Here is a 17,967-nt window from a genome sequence, read left to right as displayed (position 1 = left end):
ATACTAGTTTAGTGATATTTGTTTTTTGACAGAACGCTGTTTGAAAGTTTTATTGCAACAATCAATTTACAGATTGGTATATTGACTCTTACTGTGGTGAGTATGTTTACAACATAAAGCCCCTGATGCAGCCTTTGGCGAAACTCAGTTCGAGTCGGGCATCTCTAATAAAATCTTCCACGGTGTAAGGTAGTCCCTTTGTTGTTTTTTTGTACTGAGAAAGTTGTCCATTTATTCCTACTCTGTTTCCTGTCCTTTATTTATTTACAAGCCGTTAAGCCCGTTAAAATGGGCTACATTACATTTTGTTTTCAGTACATTTTCTAACACAGCACCCTTCTACACTTTTTCTCCCTCTCTCCCCCTTCCCCTCGTTCACTCCTCCCCTTTCCTCCACTCAGTCTTACTCACCCTCTGTCTCCCACTGCCTTCTTCCCCTCACTCTCACCTCCCTCCCCTTCCCTCAGTCACTCCCACCTCTCTCCCCTTCCCTCAGTCACTCCCCACCCTCTCTCAATCCCATCCCCTCCCCCTCAGCCCTTCTCTGCTCCACAACTTCTTACCCTTCCACTCACATCCCTGTCTCTCACCTCTCCCTCATTCTCCCTCTCCCCCATTCTCCCTCTCCCCCTTCCACTTACTCACATCCCTGTCTCTCACCTCTCCCTCATTCTCCCACCTCTCCCTCCTCTCCCTCTCCCCTCACTCTTCCCCAGCCCCTACCTCCCTCCCACACACTCACCCACTCACTCACCCACTCCTCCCCTCTCTCAGTCCCCCCCACTCAGTCCCTCCCCCCCACTCAGTCCCTCCCCCCCACTCAGTCCCTCCCCCCCACTCAGTCCCTCCCCCCCAGTCTCCCTCACTCAGTCACTCTGCCCCACTCAGTCCCCCTCACTCAGTCACTCCCTCTCACTCACTCAGTCCCTCCCGCCGCCGCCATGTTTTTTTTTTTTCGTGACGCTGCCTAAGACCGACGTGCTCGCCCGCACATGCGCAGTAGAGCTGCTCTCCACTGCGCATTTGCAGCACGTCGGTCAACCTTCATTTATTAGGTTGATTATTTTTATATACCGACATTCGATCTCAATCAAGATATCACACCGGTTTACATTCAGGTACTGTAGGTATTTCTCTATCCCCAGAGGGCTTACAATCTAAGTTTTTGTACCTGAGGCAATGGAGGGTAAAGTGACTTGCCCAAGGTCGTTACAAGGAGCGACAGCAGGACTCGAACTCTGGTCTCCTGGTTAACAGTCCACTGCTCTAACCACTAGGCTATTTCTCCTCCCCTATTTCTATTATTGCTATTTCTCCTCCCCTATTTAGCCAGTTTGTAATCCACGAAAGAACATCGCCACCTATACCATGACATTTTATTTTTCCTAGAAGCCTCTCATGAGGAACTTTGTCAAACGCCTTCTGAAAATCCAAGTACACTACATCTACCGGTTCACCTTTATCCACATGTTTATTAACTCCTTCAAAAAAGTGAATCAGATTTGTGAGGCAAGACTTGCCTTGGGTAAAGCCATGCTGACTTTGTCCATTAAACCATGTCTTTCTATATGTTCTGTGATTTTGATGCTTAGAACACTTTCTACTATTTTTCCTGGCACTGAAGTCTATAGTTTTCCGGATCACCCCTGGAGCCCTTTTTAAATATTGGGAGTTACATAAGCTATCTTCCAGTCTTCAGGTTCAATGGAAGATTTTAATGATAGGTTACAAATTTTTACTAATAGATCTGAAATTTCATTTTTTAGTTCATTCAGAACCCTGGGGTGTATACCATCCGGTCCAGGTGATTTACTACTTTTCAGTTTATCAATCATTACTGGAGTTATACACAGCTGTGTGTGTAATTCAATTAAGATCTTTTAGCAGTTGTCTTGGTTACCTATCTTTTCCAGCTTAATCAGTAGAAATCTTGCCATGATGACAGAACCTGCACTGCAACATACTGAAACCTTTCCAGTTCAGCAGCATTTACTTGCCATTTGATAGCTGGTGCTTCCAGTGTTCAGGATTTGACAATTCATTCACTAAAGTCACACATTCAGCACTTTGTAAGATAAAGGGGTTTTTTTTTTTTTTTTGTTTTTTTTTTGCAGTCTTTGCAAATTGATATGCCCTTCTTTGAGTTGATGATCACTTACATATACTGCTGCCATTTTTCATATCCTCTGGCTAATTAACAGTTTAGCTTGTGATTATCTAACCCACCATTTGCATTAACAAAACTTCTTTCCCTCCTTTACTTTTTCTATTCTGTCCAATAAGGAACAGGAATCTTAAGATAATAGACAATAAAAGTGAAAAGCCAGCTTACAGAGGAAACCAAGACTGCTAGAAGTTATCATAATTTAAAGAAAGAAATGGGAAAAGATTAAATCTACCCAAAAAAAGTGTGTAAAAAAAGGGGAAACATATATGGCCAAAAAAAAGAAGTATGGGCCTTTAACTAACTTAGGGGGTCATTTATCAAAGTGCTATAATGGCGTTTTTGCATGCAAAAAACGCCATTAACACATGCAAAAGCACCATAACGCATGGTGTGATACAAATAAGAAAAAGGGGAGGATATTGGGGTGGGATTTTTGGCCGTGGGCTGGGCTCACAGTTTTGCAAAGCCCTATCGCACAGCTTTAACGCGAATTTTAATTAACTGCACCTTTATCATTTGCGTAAAGCTGTGCGATAGGAATTTGCAAAACTGTGAGCCCACAAATCCTCCCCTCTTTGTTATTTGCATCGCATCATGTGTTATGGTGCTTTTGCATGTGTTAATGGCATTTTTTGCATGCAAAAACACCATATAGCACTTTGATAAATGACCCCCTTAGTCACAGGGAGACTGATATATGCTCAGTTAGAAACAGTGGAAATTTTCCGTTGGCCTTCTAGCAAAACATGATCCAGTGCTAGACAAGTTGAGTATGAAGGAAGGAACAGTGAAGTACTTGAATTTTGATATACAGAATGAACTGTCAGGGGTAAGATATAAAGAAACCTCCAATTATCTATGATTATGGATATAGCCTAAGATATTAGAAGAATCAGCTCAACCAGCTAATTTACTACATATCTACTAAGACTGACGATAGTGTGGGTAAACGAGCATAAAGATACTTGAGTCCTTTTTGGACTTTCTAAACAAATGTCTAAACACTACTGGTTTGAGACATTTTAAGTCTGTTGAAAGTAAAAAGGACATGGAGGGCAAGACTATGATGGAGCTGCAACAATGAGTAGCTTGTATACTGGTGTCCAAATTAAAAGTATAACCCAGCAACCAAAATTATATATGTGCATTGTGCTGCTCATAACCTCAGTTTAGTCCTGAATGATGCTGTCAGCTCTTCCAAAGGTGAGAAACTTCTTTGGGATTGTATAACATCTTTACAACTTTGCATACAGTATTAAACAATGGCATTTACTCTCCCTATATATGACATTGCTATCCAGAAATATGCTGAAGGCATTGTATGCAACAAAGTGGTCATAGTGACAAGTTTCTTGTGCCCATTTGTTTCAGAGGTATCCATAAGGTGCTGATTGAAATCTTTTGCTGGGAAAGGATGAGATAACAGAAGCTAGAGCTCTGGAATCTCAAATAATACTGTTGGAATTTATCCAACAGTATTTCGGATCTTTCAGTCACTAGAAATTGACCTAAGCAAAGGTGCAGTGTTTCCTAATGCCCTTATCAATTTGCAAGAGGGTGAGATCAGTAGAATTTCATGAATAATACTGCTGTGGAAATGGCAGAATCTTGGGATATATTGCAAGAATTTCAATACCAACATGAAAAGGGGTGGTTTTGACATTTAATGTCCTGCAGCCATCAACCCTTACATCAGCAACTGATGAGTTGTATGGAGCTGGAGACATTTTTTGAGAGGACAAGCAAGGATGGCAGACGTCAACCATGTTTGAGATCGGATGGAGCCTGACACAGGTGTTTAAATGGATGCCATCATACAGTTGGGATTTATGCCGGGTAAAGCTGTGGCAGAGGCACAGAGGCTGAGAGAATTTGGATTGAGGCTGACCTGCCTAAGAACAGTGATCGTATATGCCCTGATGAAGGATTAGGTTTTGAAACATGGCCACTTTGGGACTTTTAAAATCGAATGGGACACCATACAAGCAAGATTGACTTAATTATCTCCCTTCAGACACCTTAAAAGTTTTTAAGGTAGTGGTTTGTCAGTTTTTAAATATACAATATAAGAAAAATAAATAGTTTTTTTGGTAAATTAACTATTGGAATATGAGTAGAGTTGGGTTGGTGTTATAATTAGACTCCTGGTGTGGATATTGTGAGGTTAGATACTGAGAAACTGAGCATCTAAATGAAAGATGAAATTTAATATGGACAAGTGCAAAGTGATGCACACAGATAAGAATAAGTATAGGTACAGAATACTGAGTTGCATATAAAGAAGTGCCACTCAGGAAAAGGATCTTTGTCATTGTGGGCAATGTTGAAATTCTCAACTCAATTTCTAACATTCTATTTGCTTTTTTATCTGGAAAGGAATGTAAAAAATTGAATATGCTGCTGTGGCTCTAGGGTGTGGCTACACTTTGAGTATTGTGTACATAGTTCTGGTCACCCCATCTCAATGATAGAGCAGAACTAGAAAATGTACAGAGAAGGGTAACAAAAATGGTAAAGGGGATAGAATGGTTCCTATAGGAAGAAAGGCTAAGCAGGTTAGGGATCTTCAGCTTGGAGCAGAGTCTGAGAGGAGAAATAAGTTTATAAATTGTGAGTGAGGTGGCACAGGTAAACAGGGAATTAGCTGTTCATCCTTTACTCCTGGGGGAGTTCTGTGCAAAAAAATTTAAAATTCTGCACACAAAACCTTAAAATGCTGCATATTTTATGTTGGTCAAAATAACACAATTGCATGACAGTCTTTTAAGAAATTACATTTTAAATTAATACAGGAAGGTTATTACTTGATGCAGAACTTTAAATATTTTGAGCAGAATTTCCCTAGAAATTCACTGTAAGTGTCCCTTACACTCACTCTCCCTACTCCCCTGGCCACTTTGCTGTCTCAGGCCCCAACTCCTCCACCTGCCAGTATCACTCCCCTCCACATCTAGGCTCAACCCCCTTCCACTCTGTCGCTACTCCCAGAGTTTGTTCCTATTCTCAGTATTGCCCTTCACACAGGTTCCCTCTGTCCCTCTCTCACACACTTGCTCCCTCTCTCTAGTGCACATACACACACCCTCATACAAACGCCCTCACTCTTGCACACACACATCCCCCCTCATACAGGGGGGATGTGTGTGTGCATACACACCCACACAAGCTCCCTTTCTCTTAGGACAAGCAGGATGGTAGTCCTCACAGATGAATGACATCATTAGATGGAGCCTGCCATGGAAAACTTTTGTCAAAGTTTCTAGAAATTTTGACTGGCACACTGAGCATGCCCAGCATCCACTGTCTATGCGGCCATGCAGGTCCCTCTTCAGTCTTTTTTCCGTGAAGCAGTTGCCATCATTGTCTAGGAGCTCTCTCCAATAATTTTTCAAATACTCTTCCATCGGAATTTTTCTTCCATGTGGGCTCCCTCCCGCTATCATTTTCCTCCAGCGTGTCTCTGTAGGTACGTTTTCTCTCCATTCTTTGTAGTTGATTCCTGAGCATGTCGCCTCCCGGTGGCTGTCGGCCATTGACCGCTTGCCAGCTCTTTTTATGGCGTGGACTGGTTTTCGGAAATGTCCCCAATGCCTGCAGACCATGTCCATCCAATACAGGGTGCTGCCATTCGGCCTTGCCTCTGCCCTGAGGGTCTTCACAAAATGCCTGGCTGTGGTGGGTGCACACCTGCACCAAGAGCATCACACAGGAGGGGGCTCTATGCTCCCTCTGCCTCATGGCCAAAGTGCTGCAATCCCTGGGGTTCGTAATCAGTCTACCCAAATCTCATCTTAGCCCATCCCAGCAGCTGGCGTTTATTGGAGCTCTGGTGGGTATGACTCTCGCCAGGGCATTTCTTCCCCAGGACTGTTCCCAGGCCCTGGCGTCACTAGTACACTTCGTCTGTCAGTTGGAAAATCTCTGCCAGGGAGCTACTCCGCTTGCTGGGGCACATGGCGGCCTCCCGGGCCCTCTCAACACCAGTGCAAGTTACCCCACCACTCTGGGTCTCCCTCTCCTGGTGGGAGAAACTGCCCAATTTGGAAAGAGGTCTTCCCTTCCAAACGCCATCTCCCCAAGTGATCCTGACCACCAATGCCTCCACCTTGGGCTGGGGAGCACATGTGGACAGTCTCCACATGCAAGGCTTGTGGTAGGAACCAGAAAGTCTTACCGGTTGACGTGGAGGAGGTTCTCATCTGGTGTGAGGCGAAAGGCCTAGACCTTTTCTCATGCCCCACTCCGTGACTGGACTATTGTGGTCCTTCTCGGAGTCTGTACTACAGACTGCCTCGATCAGTCACCCTGAGTGCGATCACGTACCACCGGGGGATAAATGGTGCACCAATTTCTGTGCAACTCTTGGTGAGCCGCTTCATGAGGGGCCTGTTGCAACTAAAGTCCCTTCTGCGTCGTCCTGTTGTGTCCTGAGACCTCAACATGGTGCTAGCAAGGCTCATGCAGTCTACTTTCAAGCCTATGCACTCCTGAGAGCTTAAACATCTCACCTGGAAAGTCACCTCTGTTCACAGGATCAGTGAACTTCAGGAGCTGGTGACATTCACCCTATACAAAACTTTCATGACAGGGTGGTTTTATGCACTCACCCTAAGTTCCTGCTTAAGGTGGTGACTGATTTCCATCTCAATCAGTCCCATGATTTTGCCCACCTTCTTTTTGAGGCCTCATTCCCACCAGGGTGAACAGACTTCCTGTTTGTCCTAGGAGAAAGCAGAGTTGCTTACCTGTAACAGGTGTTCTCCTAGGACAGCAGGATAATAGTCCTCAAGAAACCCGCCAGCCATCCCATGGAGTTGGGTTCGCTGTCGGTTTGTGTTTATTTCGATTGTCTTTTTCGCTAAGATACAAGACTGAAAAGGGACCCTGCGTGGCTGCATGGATAGTGGCAAAAGTTTTCCGTGTCAAGCTCCATCTAATGGTCACCCATCTGTGAGGACTTAACATCCTGATGTCCTAGGAGAACACCTGTTACAGGTAAGTAACTCTGCTTTCTCTCATGCATACACCCTCTCACAGGCTAAATATGTCTCTCTCACATATACACAATCCCTTCACACAGGCTAGCACTCTCACATACATACGATCCCTTTTTCATACACACCAACTTCCAATCTCTCACACACACACACACTCCTTCCCTACTTCCTCATATAGGCTCCCTCTCTGGCATCCACACTCAAGCCCCCCCTGCTCTCTCATCCTCCTGCTCACCCCCTTGCTCTCTCTCACACCCCCTCCCCTCCCTTCCCCCTCTCTCTACACACATTCACTATCACTGGGGCCTTCATGTAGGCCGCAAGTGGAGCATATCCCACGGTACAAGGTGTTCGTCTTTGCTATGAACTGCGCACGCTCAGTTGGCGGCATGCCAGGGTTTCATCTGCCATTTTCTGCACAGAATTTGACAATTCTGTGCAGGGAGAGAATTCTGCGCAAATTCCCCCAGGACTAATCCTTTCAGTAGTAAAGACTAGGGGAAAGGCCATGAAACAATAGGTAGCAGAGTTTAAAAAAAAAAAAAAAAAGTGGCAAAAGTGTTTACACTGTGGAATTGGTTGCTGGAAAGTGTGGTCAAGGAATTTAGCTTAGCTGGGTTTAAAAGGGTTGTGGATAAGACCCTGAAGGAAAGGTCCATATGCAATTTGGCATGTGAATTTGAGAAAGGCACTACTTAATCACAGAGAATGACCAATATTGAATGGCTCTAATCTTTGAGATCATTTGGATACTTTATTGACCCAGTCTGACCACTGTCAAACAGTATGCTGGGCTGGATGGACCTTTGGTCTGACTTTGCATGGCATGTCACGATGATGTAACTTTTGAATGTATGGTAATTGTTTTAATGAGTTGCTCATCAGAATATAATCACTCTGTCTTTAAGTCACAGATTAATTTTCATGGGAAAAAACTGAAACTGGGGCCAGCAATCAGGAAACAGCAGAATTTGTGTAAGTAAATTTAACCCTAAAAACAAAACATGTTTTGCAGGGCATTATTGAAATCAGTGTTTATTTTGTCAGAGGTTTTAAATGTTGTTTTCTTGTTATAAGTGTGGAAGAATAGTCTGTTTTCTATAATTTAAATGTGACACGTTTTTAGAAATAGGCTGGCTGTAGAAGTGTTCATCAAAACTCTTCCTACCTAAGGACCGCCCTGGCTGGGAACGCAGTAGAGGGGTCACAAATCAGGCCATATACCCTGTAGCTGCAGCAGCAATGGTATAATAGTCTCTTATCCTATCTTCCTTCTGACTGGCAAGAGGTGTAGTGTGTGGGGTTTTTTTGCTTTTTTTTTGTTTTGTTTTAATATGCTGCTGCCTTTTCCATTTGAGGTCTGCACATGCAAAATTGCAACTTCAAAGATCATATGGAAGTCTGTAGAAGAGGCGGCCGGTAAAAGATGCTGGCTGCTCTTCTGTTGCCCATGGGTTGGAGGTGAAAAGATAAAAAGTACTGGGGGACAGAAGTAGGGGATGGAAAGAGGAGATGGAGAAAAGCATCAGTGGGCAGGGGAGGGAAGCACCAGTGAGATAGGGAAGGAAATAAGGGCACAAATATTTTTGGAGAAGGAAAATCAGATGTATTGCATGTTAAGGGAATCCTAAACCCCTCATCCTACCCCCAACCCATTTCTGACTTGTTACTTCAGATTTCTCGCTAAATGCATTGTTTACTTTTAGCAGCTATTTTGCAAAGTAGGTACTCCTGTCTTCCAAAGTTTTGTAGCTGTATTGCATATTCTCGCAGGACAAGCAGGATGGTAGTCCTCACATATGGGTGACTTCAGTGGCCGGAGCCCTGTTACGGAAAACATTTCTGTCAAAGTTTCAATAAAGCTTTGACTGAAACTGGCACACTGAGTGCATTGAGCATGCTCAGCCTGCAATTATCCCTGTGACCACAGGTGTTTCCCTTCAGTCTTCATTTTTCTGCTCTGCAGTAAGCATAGCAGCTAGGAGCTCTGAGAAATTCTCACAATTTTTCCTCACGGAAACACTTAAACTTTTACTTCACAAACGCTTTTTCCCTGCACGAGTCTCCCTTCGCATACATTTATTCAATGCTCTGTGAATACTATGCCCTGTTTTTCAGTCGGCTCCTGTCACCTCACTACAGTTTCCCTGGCCTACCAACCGAATTGCGGCTCTCTCTGTTTTCACAGTTAGCCCCACATAGCCTGCGAGTGTCCTCCTGTGACCCTCTGCCTGGTTATTAGCGCTAGTAGGATAGGGACTTCCACGGTTACCATTGCCACCAGGGCCTCTGTCGAATTCATACCTTCGTGCAGTCTATGTCCCCATCGCTACCATCGGTACTCTCATCCAGGCCGTCCTGCCTTTTTCAACGCCATCGACACCCCTCCCCCTGCGGTCCGTCTGCCATCGATCCCCGCATCGATTCCTTCAGTGCCATCAATGTTTTCATCCATGGCGCTGATTTTCCCATAGATGTCATCGATGCCCGGGTGGATGTCATCGATCACACCTTGGTGTCTGTGCCATCGATGCCCAGTTCAGTTCCATCGATGCCATCGTCTATTCCATCGATGTCTGGGTTGGTGCCTCTGTCACTGTCATTGCTCTGCCCGGGCCATCGACATTTTTTCATCTATATTTTTGACGATACCCTAGAGGCCGCTTCTATGCTGCTATCGATACTGTCAATACTGACATAGTACCTACACGCAATGCCCTCGCCTAAACACGGTGCTCCATGCTTTGGGTTCTTAACTAAAGCCCCGTATCAGCCTATGACACTACATAGTGCCAGGAGCAGTGCAGGCATGCTGACAGTCGATCATCATTCGCCATCCAAGACTTCGGTGCTATCCTACTCTGTGCTGGAGAATGCCCGGGCTGAGCAACATCGTTACTGCCACCGCCACTGTTCCACACAGTGCTGGCAGTCCTCTGTGCTCCAGAATGACCGGACCGCGTTCCGAGGAATTCTGCACTGGCGTCACGATACATTGAGCCGCTGCAAAGAGGGCTGGGTTCATGAGTTATAATGGCTCCCCTGTACATGAGGCGTTCTTCACTGACACCTGTGTGGGGTTCTGACCCTCCACTAATTGCTGTGGTAGCGCCAGACACGCTCAGCCTGCTTCCTCTGTACCTGCGCTACCATACTAGGTTACAGAGTTGAGTTGGACGTTTACGTCCTTCAGGCTGTCCCTCGATGCCTCTTGAAATCCATGGAGCCATCAATCTTCACCGGCTCGTCCTTCTGCGATCCACGATGGATGGTAAGTATTCTAATGCCGCTTCAGCGACAATCCCATTGAGACCTGTTCTCTAAATCGGGCTATATGGTTTGAAAGGTTCTAGGTCGTCTTGTCTTCCAAGAACCGTATTAGTGTCACACATCGCTATTGCCAGCTATGTCAGACACAATACCAAGAGAACCTCTCTACCAATCATTTGGGATTGCATCAGGGCATCCTCCCTTTGTCAGCAACGGGACTCTGTACTGATTAATGCTCTGGCTTCTGGTTCCTAATTAAGGACCTAAAAGGTCTCGACGTTTCTTGTACAGCACACAGATGCGGGTAAGACTTTTACCGCTCACGTTCCCGTGGGAGATTACATGATATCCAGATTACATCAGCCACTGCCAGTTAGACACACCCTGGTCTCTCAACTTGCCAGATATCAGAGCGGCCACCCCACTTTGTACCAAGGTTCAGGGTACAGTCCCCCGGACACGTCAAAGCACGGGGGGGGGGGGGGGGGGGGGAGTTTTAATCTCACTATTCTTTCTTTCAACAGAAAGTAGTTACTCTCCACCCATCCTGGACCTCAGAAATATCAACTTTCTTCAGAAGGTGCAGGTAAAATGGTGTCTCTCATCTCCATGCTTCTGTTCCGCAGTAAGTAGGTTGCCTCTCTCTTTTATTCTTTGTGTGCTTCATGGTGAGTCTACAATATTACAATCCCAAGCTCTGCCGGTTGCTCCAGCTTTCGCAACTTGGGTATTTCATTAAATCACTAGCAGTGACTGCTGTTTCTCTATGGAGTAAAACATCATTCACGGTTTTCCTTGCATGGACAGCTGCATAACAGTCAATTCAAGCAAGGAGCTCTATCTTCTTCAAGACTCACTATAAATCTACAACCTGGGATTGCTGTTAACTACCATAAATCCCATATAGAACACTTCTGGACACCACAGTCACAACGAACTTCCTGTCCAACAACCGCACAGACATTCTGACAAATTCCTGTATATCTCTGCGCGCATACAACATAACCTCAGCCCATCAATTCTTTCATTGCTAGGCCATGGGATTTTTTTTCACCATGCACTTTTCTCATAGGTCTAGATTTGCTATGAGTTAGATTCAGTGAAATTTCAATTATCAGTGGATCTAAGCTGTTCAACCGCTTTCGTCCCTGATCCATATTGTAGATCTAGAAGCAAAACCTAGGCTGGTCCTGCTCATGCTCGCGTTTACTCAGGGTTGCAGAGTTCGAACTAACATCTTCTCAACCCATTATGCGTCTATTCTGCTCCATGCAGAGTTTCACATCAACTTCCTGGAGCTTTGAGCCATGAGTTATACCTTTATGCCTTACAATACTGCCTCTCAGGGCCGGTGCAAGGGGATTAGGCGCCCTAGACGAACCTTCTCCCTTGCGTGTGTCCCCCCCCCCCCCCCCGGTCTCGGCCCCAACTCCTACATCGTTCTCAATCACGCCCACCAACTGTGTGGTTTTCTGGGTCGCGAGCAGGTTGGGCACTGCTCGTGGCCCGCCAAATCTCCACTCCTCTTTGCCGCCGCTTGCGGCCCCATATGGTTCGCACCTAGTGGCATACCAAGGGTCTCTGGCGCCCGGGGGCTAATGCATTTGTGTGCCTCTCCAGCATCCCCCCCTTAAACCTTCTTGTTCTAATGCTTAAGGTCACAGAAAATCAGTGGCATCTGTAGACAGAATTTTTTGGGGGGGAGCCAAAATGACATTTCTTCATCACACCCACCTCTATAGCATGGATCCTGCTTTAAAATTGGTTACAAAAAAAAAGTGTTGTTAAAAAAAAATCCAAAGGGTCTTCTGTGTAATTTTTAAAAGCTGGCCAGTTTCACACTTATAGTAAAACTACTATAAAATTATTTGATAGCCATATAGAATTAGTTGAATGAGGCTATGAGAGTGAAGTCTGGAATATATAGGAAGGGACAGAATGTCAATATAAATCCTGCACCTCCAGTTCTCTAACTCTGTGCATCCACTGAAATTCCCCCATACAATGGAGCTTGGATGTTTCCCTTACAGCTCATCATACTAAAAGATATTTTCAAATTCTGGTGTCACTTCACAGTAACAGCAGCACAAACACCTTCCACTGCCAGGCACATTGTGAACTAACATAAAACCCCGCAAAAAAGACACTCAAAATTTATACTGCAATCCCATCGTAACATAACAGTATTAACACTAAGGACTCAAACAATAATCCTACCTGTGAAAAAGCAAGGGTAAATATTACACTGGGTCCTAGAATACCAATACACCACCTACTGAGGAAACCCGATTGCTATAGATCCCTATACAGACACTACATGCTAGCAGAATCTCTCATCGTGGTCACACACACACAGAGCAGAGACAGACTCTCACCAAATACAGAATACAAAATAAAGGAGCACAAATTAGACAAAAACTGAAATGGAAACTCCAAGAAGCCAGACTGTGTATTAACAATGGAAAAACAGAACCACCATTCCTCATAAAGCAAATAAAATCAAGAAACATAAAGCATCAGTTATAATAGTAAAACCATAATAAAAGAATATTTTAAAACTACTCATAAGAACATAAGAAATTGCCATGCTGGGTCAGAGCAAGGGTCCATCAAGCCCAGCATCCTGTTTCCAACAGAGGCCGAACCTGGCAATTACCCAAACACTAAGAAGATCCCATGCCACTGATGCAATTAATTCTCCAACATACATCAATACAAGGGAACACTTGTGCTATGGTGTTGCTTATGTACGGTGGCTCTATTGAAGGGCAACCAATTGGTGGGTGTCCCTTTCTTTCGCCCCGTCTATTATTCTTTATTATTCAAGTTTTATGAGACCATTTTTCTTTCAATCTTTCTTTTTCTTAAACTATTTTCTTAAAAAACCCCTTATCTCCCGGTTTTCTGAGGCGACCCGCTGCTTATTTGTAAATACTTATCGAGGCATCCGTCTCAACTTCTTCTCACGGGTTCGCGTCTGCTTGCCCGACATGGGCCATGTTTCGGCACGTTCGTGCCTGCATCAGGGGCTACGGGAGGGGTAGTGCTGTGTCCTAACCAGGTACACAGTGGCTGTTATGTCTCCAATTTTGTGATGACCATGCTTCTGCTCGTGGACGACGCCTACCTTCTAACCAGGTACACAGTGGCTGTTATGTCTCCAATTTTGTGATGACCATGCTTCTGCTCGTGGACGACGCCTACCTTCTGTGTCTGGTAGGCGTCGTCCATGAGCAGAAGCATGGTCATCACAAAATTGGAGACATAGCAGCCACTGTGTACCTGGTTAGGACACAGCACTACCCCTCCCGTAGCCCCTGATGCAGGCACGAACGTGCTGAAACATGGCCCATGTCGGGCAAGCAGACGCGAACCCGTGAGAAGAAGTTGAGACGGATGCCTCGATAAGTATTTACAAATAAGCAGCGGGTCGCCTCAGAAAACCGGGAGATAAGGGGTTTTTAAGAAAATAGTTTAAGAAAAAGAAAGATTGAAAGAAAAATGGTCTCATAAAACTTGAATAATAGACGGGGCGAAAGAAAGGGACACCCACCAATTGGTTGTCCTTCAATAGAGCCACGGTACATAAGCAACACCATAGCACAAGTGTTCCCTTGTATTGGTGTATGTTGGAGAATTATTTTTGAAGGGAAGAGGTTGGTTGATGTATACTGATGCAATTAATAGCAGTGGCTATTCCCTAAGTAAATTTGATTAATAGCCGTTAATGGACTTCTCCAAAACTTCTCCAAACCTATTAATTAAAATCATATACACTTTTTACAATCTCCCAAACACTAATAAAATATTTCAAAACAGCACATGTATCAAATAACATCCAATAATTAATTAAAACTAATAAGGATTTAAAAAAACCCCTGCTGTCCCCTTCTGTGGGAGCTCTTGATTTCCAGTCACCCTGATATTGTCGAGGATTAGGAGGTTATCCTCTCTCTCTCATACATACACTGTCACATACATACACATTCATGCTCTTATATGCACCATAACCTCTTGCTCTCAAACACTGACACACTCTCAGGCTGTAAGACAGAGACACACACACTTTTTCACAACACTCCCTCCCCATCCCCCATGCATGCACACACTAAAGGCAGACCCCCCCTCTTTCTTTTGCCAATAACCTCTGAACCTCTCTCATTCCTCTGCTGCCACTGTCACTGCTGCCACATGGCTATTGGGGAGGCGCAAATTGCTGCTACTGGCACTGAAGCCCATTCTGCTGCTCCTCTGTGCAGGCCCCGTGGGCTTCCACTTCTTCCATGCTGATTTCGTACATTGTGAGATTTGCATAGAGAAAGTTCTACTCTTGCACATTCCCAAAGATTACATGTGGCAATCACTAAAAAGTAATTTATTTTGTTTTTACCTTTGCTGTCTGATCTTAGTTTTCTAATCAGTTGGTCACAGGCTTTTTTTTTTCCACCTTCCCTTTATTTTTTTGCCAATTCCTTTTATATTGTCTTTTTTCTATTTTCTCTCCATCTTCTTCCCTCAAACACACAGGTTCTGATTCTCACATGCTTTCTCACTCTCAATGGCAATACTCTCTCTCAAACAATCATTCATACACAGTCTCTCTTGCACATGTTACCGGACTCTCACACACCCAGGCTCTCTCTCACTCCCACATGCTGTCTTGCACAGGCGCTCACTGTCACATGCATTCTCTCTCACACACACACACAGGCTCCTCACATGCTGTCTCTGCAAACATTCAGGCCCTCACTCCCACACACAGTCTCTCAACTCACTCACACAATCTTTCAACTCATCTCATACACGCACACATACACACTCTACAAACCCTCAACCTCTCTCTCACCTCTTGGCCTCCTCTTCACGGGTCGCTGCAGGATGGGCTCTGCAGTGGCCCTGATCTTCTCGGGCTGCCCGCCGCAATGTGGGATCCGCGGTGGCCCTGCAACCGGGCCTCTTCCTCTTCTCTGGCTGCTGCGACTTGGGATTCGTGGCGGCCTATAAGCGCTGCTCCTCTTCTGCACGCGCTGATGCTCCTCCTCCTTCCTGCCCGCGCAGCTCCGGCAATGTTTAGACGCGACCTTTTTCTTTGGACCGTGCTCCACCACGGCCCTGCCAATCTTCTCGCTGTGTGTTTCCGGCACACAGCACAGCACGCGGCTGATGCTCATCCTACTTCCTGCCCGCGCGGCTCCAGCAACATTTTCTTCCGGGGCCGCGCAGGCAGGAAGGAAGAGGAGCACCTGCACGTTTAAAAACTACTTTTTTCTTTGGGCTGTGGTGACGTGAGCTCCACCATGGCCTTGCCGATCTGCCTGCTGTGTCACTGCTCAGCCGCCAGTGGGATGAGGTCCACCAGCGGCCGCATGAGCCTCCCTGCACCTGGGGGCATTGGCTCCCCTCGGGATACCACTGCTTGCAGCGCCCCCTAATACTTGGCGCCCTAGGCCCAGGCCTAGTTCGCCTAGTGCTTCCACCGGCCCTGCTGCCTCTACAACAAACCTTTGTGCATACAGGCAGACAGCATAGTGACAATGTGGTATTTCCAACACACAAGCACGCACAACCTCTTAGCTGCTCTGCTAGGAAGCTGCGCAGCTCTACCCTTTGCCCTTGCTCACTCCATGCATCCCTGGGCCACTTATCTAACAGACTTACTGAAGGCACTAGCAGACCACCTCCATATAGGTTTCCATCCTCTCGGATGGTCTCTGACTACATGTGTAGCTAGAAAAATCTTCTAGTGCTGAGGTCAACCGACCTTGCCCTCTGCGTCTGAATCGAACCATACGGTGGGCATATTCTACTCCCTACACGTCTCAAATGTGTTCCCATGGATGCCTTTGCTGCAACAAAGGCCTCTTATATGCGTCTCTTTCGATGCCCCTCATAGCCAGCACTCTTTTATGCTGCACTGGGACGAGGTTCACGGTTTCTCAGACCCACTTCCTGGCCGAGACCAGTATGCTTTCCCATACTTCTCAATCTATCACGCCAGTATCCAATTCGCCTTCTCACAGGTCAGTCTCATATCATGGACTTACTGATGTTCTCAGGTACTGGTAGCATCACAAAAACCTTCCACACATAAATCTTACCATTCAAAATGGCATGATTTACCACATGGCGCATACAAAAGGGTATTACCCCCTTTTTTCTACACCACTCTTTTCTCTTACTCCCTCGGATTCTGCTCCCCAGACATCCTCCACATAGGTAAACCTCGGTTTCAATTGGCGTACCACTTGGGAGTGGGGATACCCGATTAACGGTTCAACCCCTTCTGAGTCAGCTTATCATGGGTTTATCCACTGATTAAGCCGCCTCTATTTTTGCTGGCTACGGAATGGGGCCTATATTTAGTGCTTACAAGACTCATACATTCCCCGTTCGAGCCTTTCCATTCCTCTCACTTAACAGTTTGACATGGGAAATTCTTTCCCTCGTAGTCATCACTTCTGCCAACAGGGTCAGTGAGTTCCACACCTTGTTGCATACTCACCCGACCCTGCGTTCCTCCGTGACCGAGTGGTCTTACGTATTCAACTTCATATCCTTTTTAAGGTAGACGTAGCATCTCACCTTATTCAGAATATACTCTGTCCACTTTTTCCCAACACCTCTCTCTCACCAGAGCGAGAGGGTTTTGCATTCCTTGGACTGTAAAAGTGCACTTGCATTCTATCTAAACCGCACTACACTCCATAAGAATTACACTTAACTCTTTCCTTCTGTGGCAAAAGCCAAGCTGCGAGTTCCAGTGGGCAAACGGACTTTTTCCTCCTAATTGACAGTCTGTATCTCTCTTTTCTACTAACAAGCAGGCATTTCACTACAACACCGCGTGTAACCACACTGTTAGGGCTGTACCAGCCTCAATAGGTCACCTTCGGTCGGTGCCGCTTGTACATATTTGTAAGGCTGCGACCTGGAGCTCTCTCCATACCTTTGCAGCCCATTATTGCTTAGATAAGACTGGCCGGTATGCTTCCATGTTTGGCCAGTCCGTCTACTCATCTTCTTTTCGGTTTAATTACCCAACATCCTTCCACCAACCTGTTAAGGGTTTCAGGATGCCCTCCTTACCAAATTCCACCCCGTCGTGTCTTTTGCTCGTCTTAGGATGCCCGAGAGTGCATCAAATCACCCAGAGCTCGGTACTCATCCATATGTGATGTCTACCATCCTGCTTGTCCTGTGAGAAAGCAAATGTTGCTTACCTGTAACAGGTGTTCTCACAGGACAGCAGGAGGATGTTAGTCCTCACGAAACCCAACCCCCACCCGGTGGAGTTGGGTCTACATACGTTTTATTTTAGTTTCTCTTGCGCTTTTTGCTATAAGACGACTGTAGGGAAACACCTGTGGTCACAGGGATAATTGCAGGCTGAGCATGCTCAGTGCACTCAGTGTGCCAGTGTCAGTCAAAGCCTTATAGAAACTTTTACAGAAAAGTTTTCCGTAACAGGGTTCCGTCCACTGACGTCACCCATATGAGGACTAACATCCTGCTGTCCTGTGAGAACACCTGTTA

General features: G+C 45.6%; 1 protein-coding gene across 5 annotated transcripts in view; it reads left to right on the top strand.

The window, feature by feature from the left end:
• Nucleotides 1-17,967, top strand: part of DAZL (deleted in azoospermia like) — a 533,025-nt gene that overhangs the window by 197,589 nt on the left and 317,469 nt on the right. For all 5 annotated transcript variants that reach the window (XM_029589246.1, XM_029589249.1, XM_029589250.1 and 2 more), the window contains exon 5: nucleotides 8,073-8,139. In XM_029589246.1, coding sequence (XP_029445106.1) covers nucleotides 8,073-8,139 — 67 coding nt within the window. The remainder of the gene's footprint in view (nucleotides 1-8,072; nucleotides 8,140-17,967) is intronic.

This window comes from Rhinatrema bivittatum, chromosome 2 (genome assembly GCF_901001135.1).
Source record: "Rhinatrema bivittatum chromosome 2, aRhiBiv1.1, whole genome shotgun sequence".
In the NCBI taxonomy this organism is placed as follows: domain Eukaryota; kingdom Metazoa; phylum Chordata; class Amphibia; order Gymnophiona; family Rhinatrematidae; genus Rhinatrema; species Rhinatrema bivittatum.
Note: the sequence above shows the minus strand (reverse complement) of the source record. Positions and strands in the feature narration are given on the sequence as shown.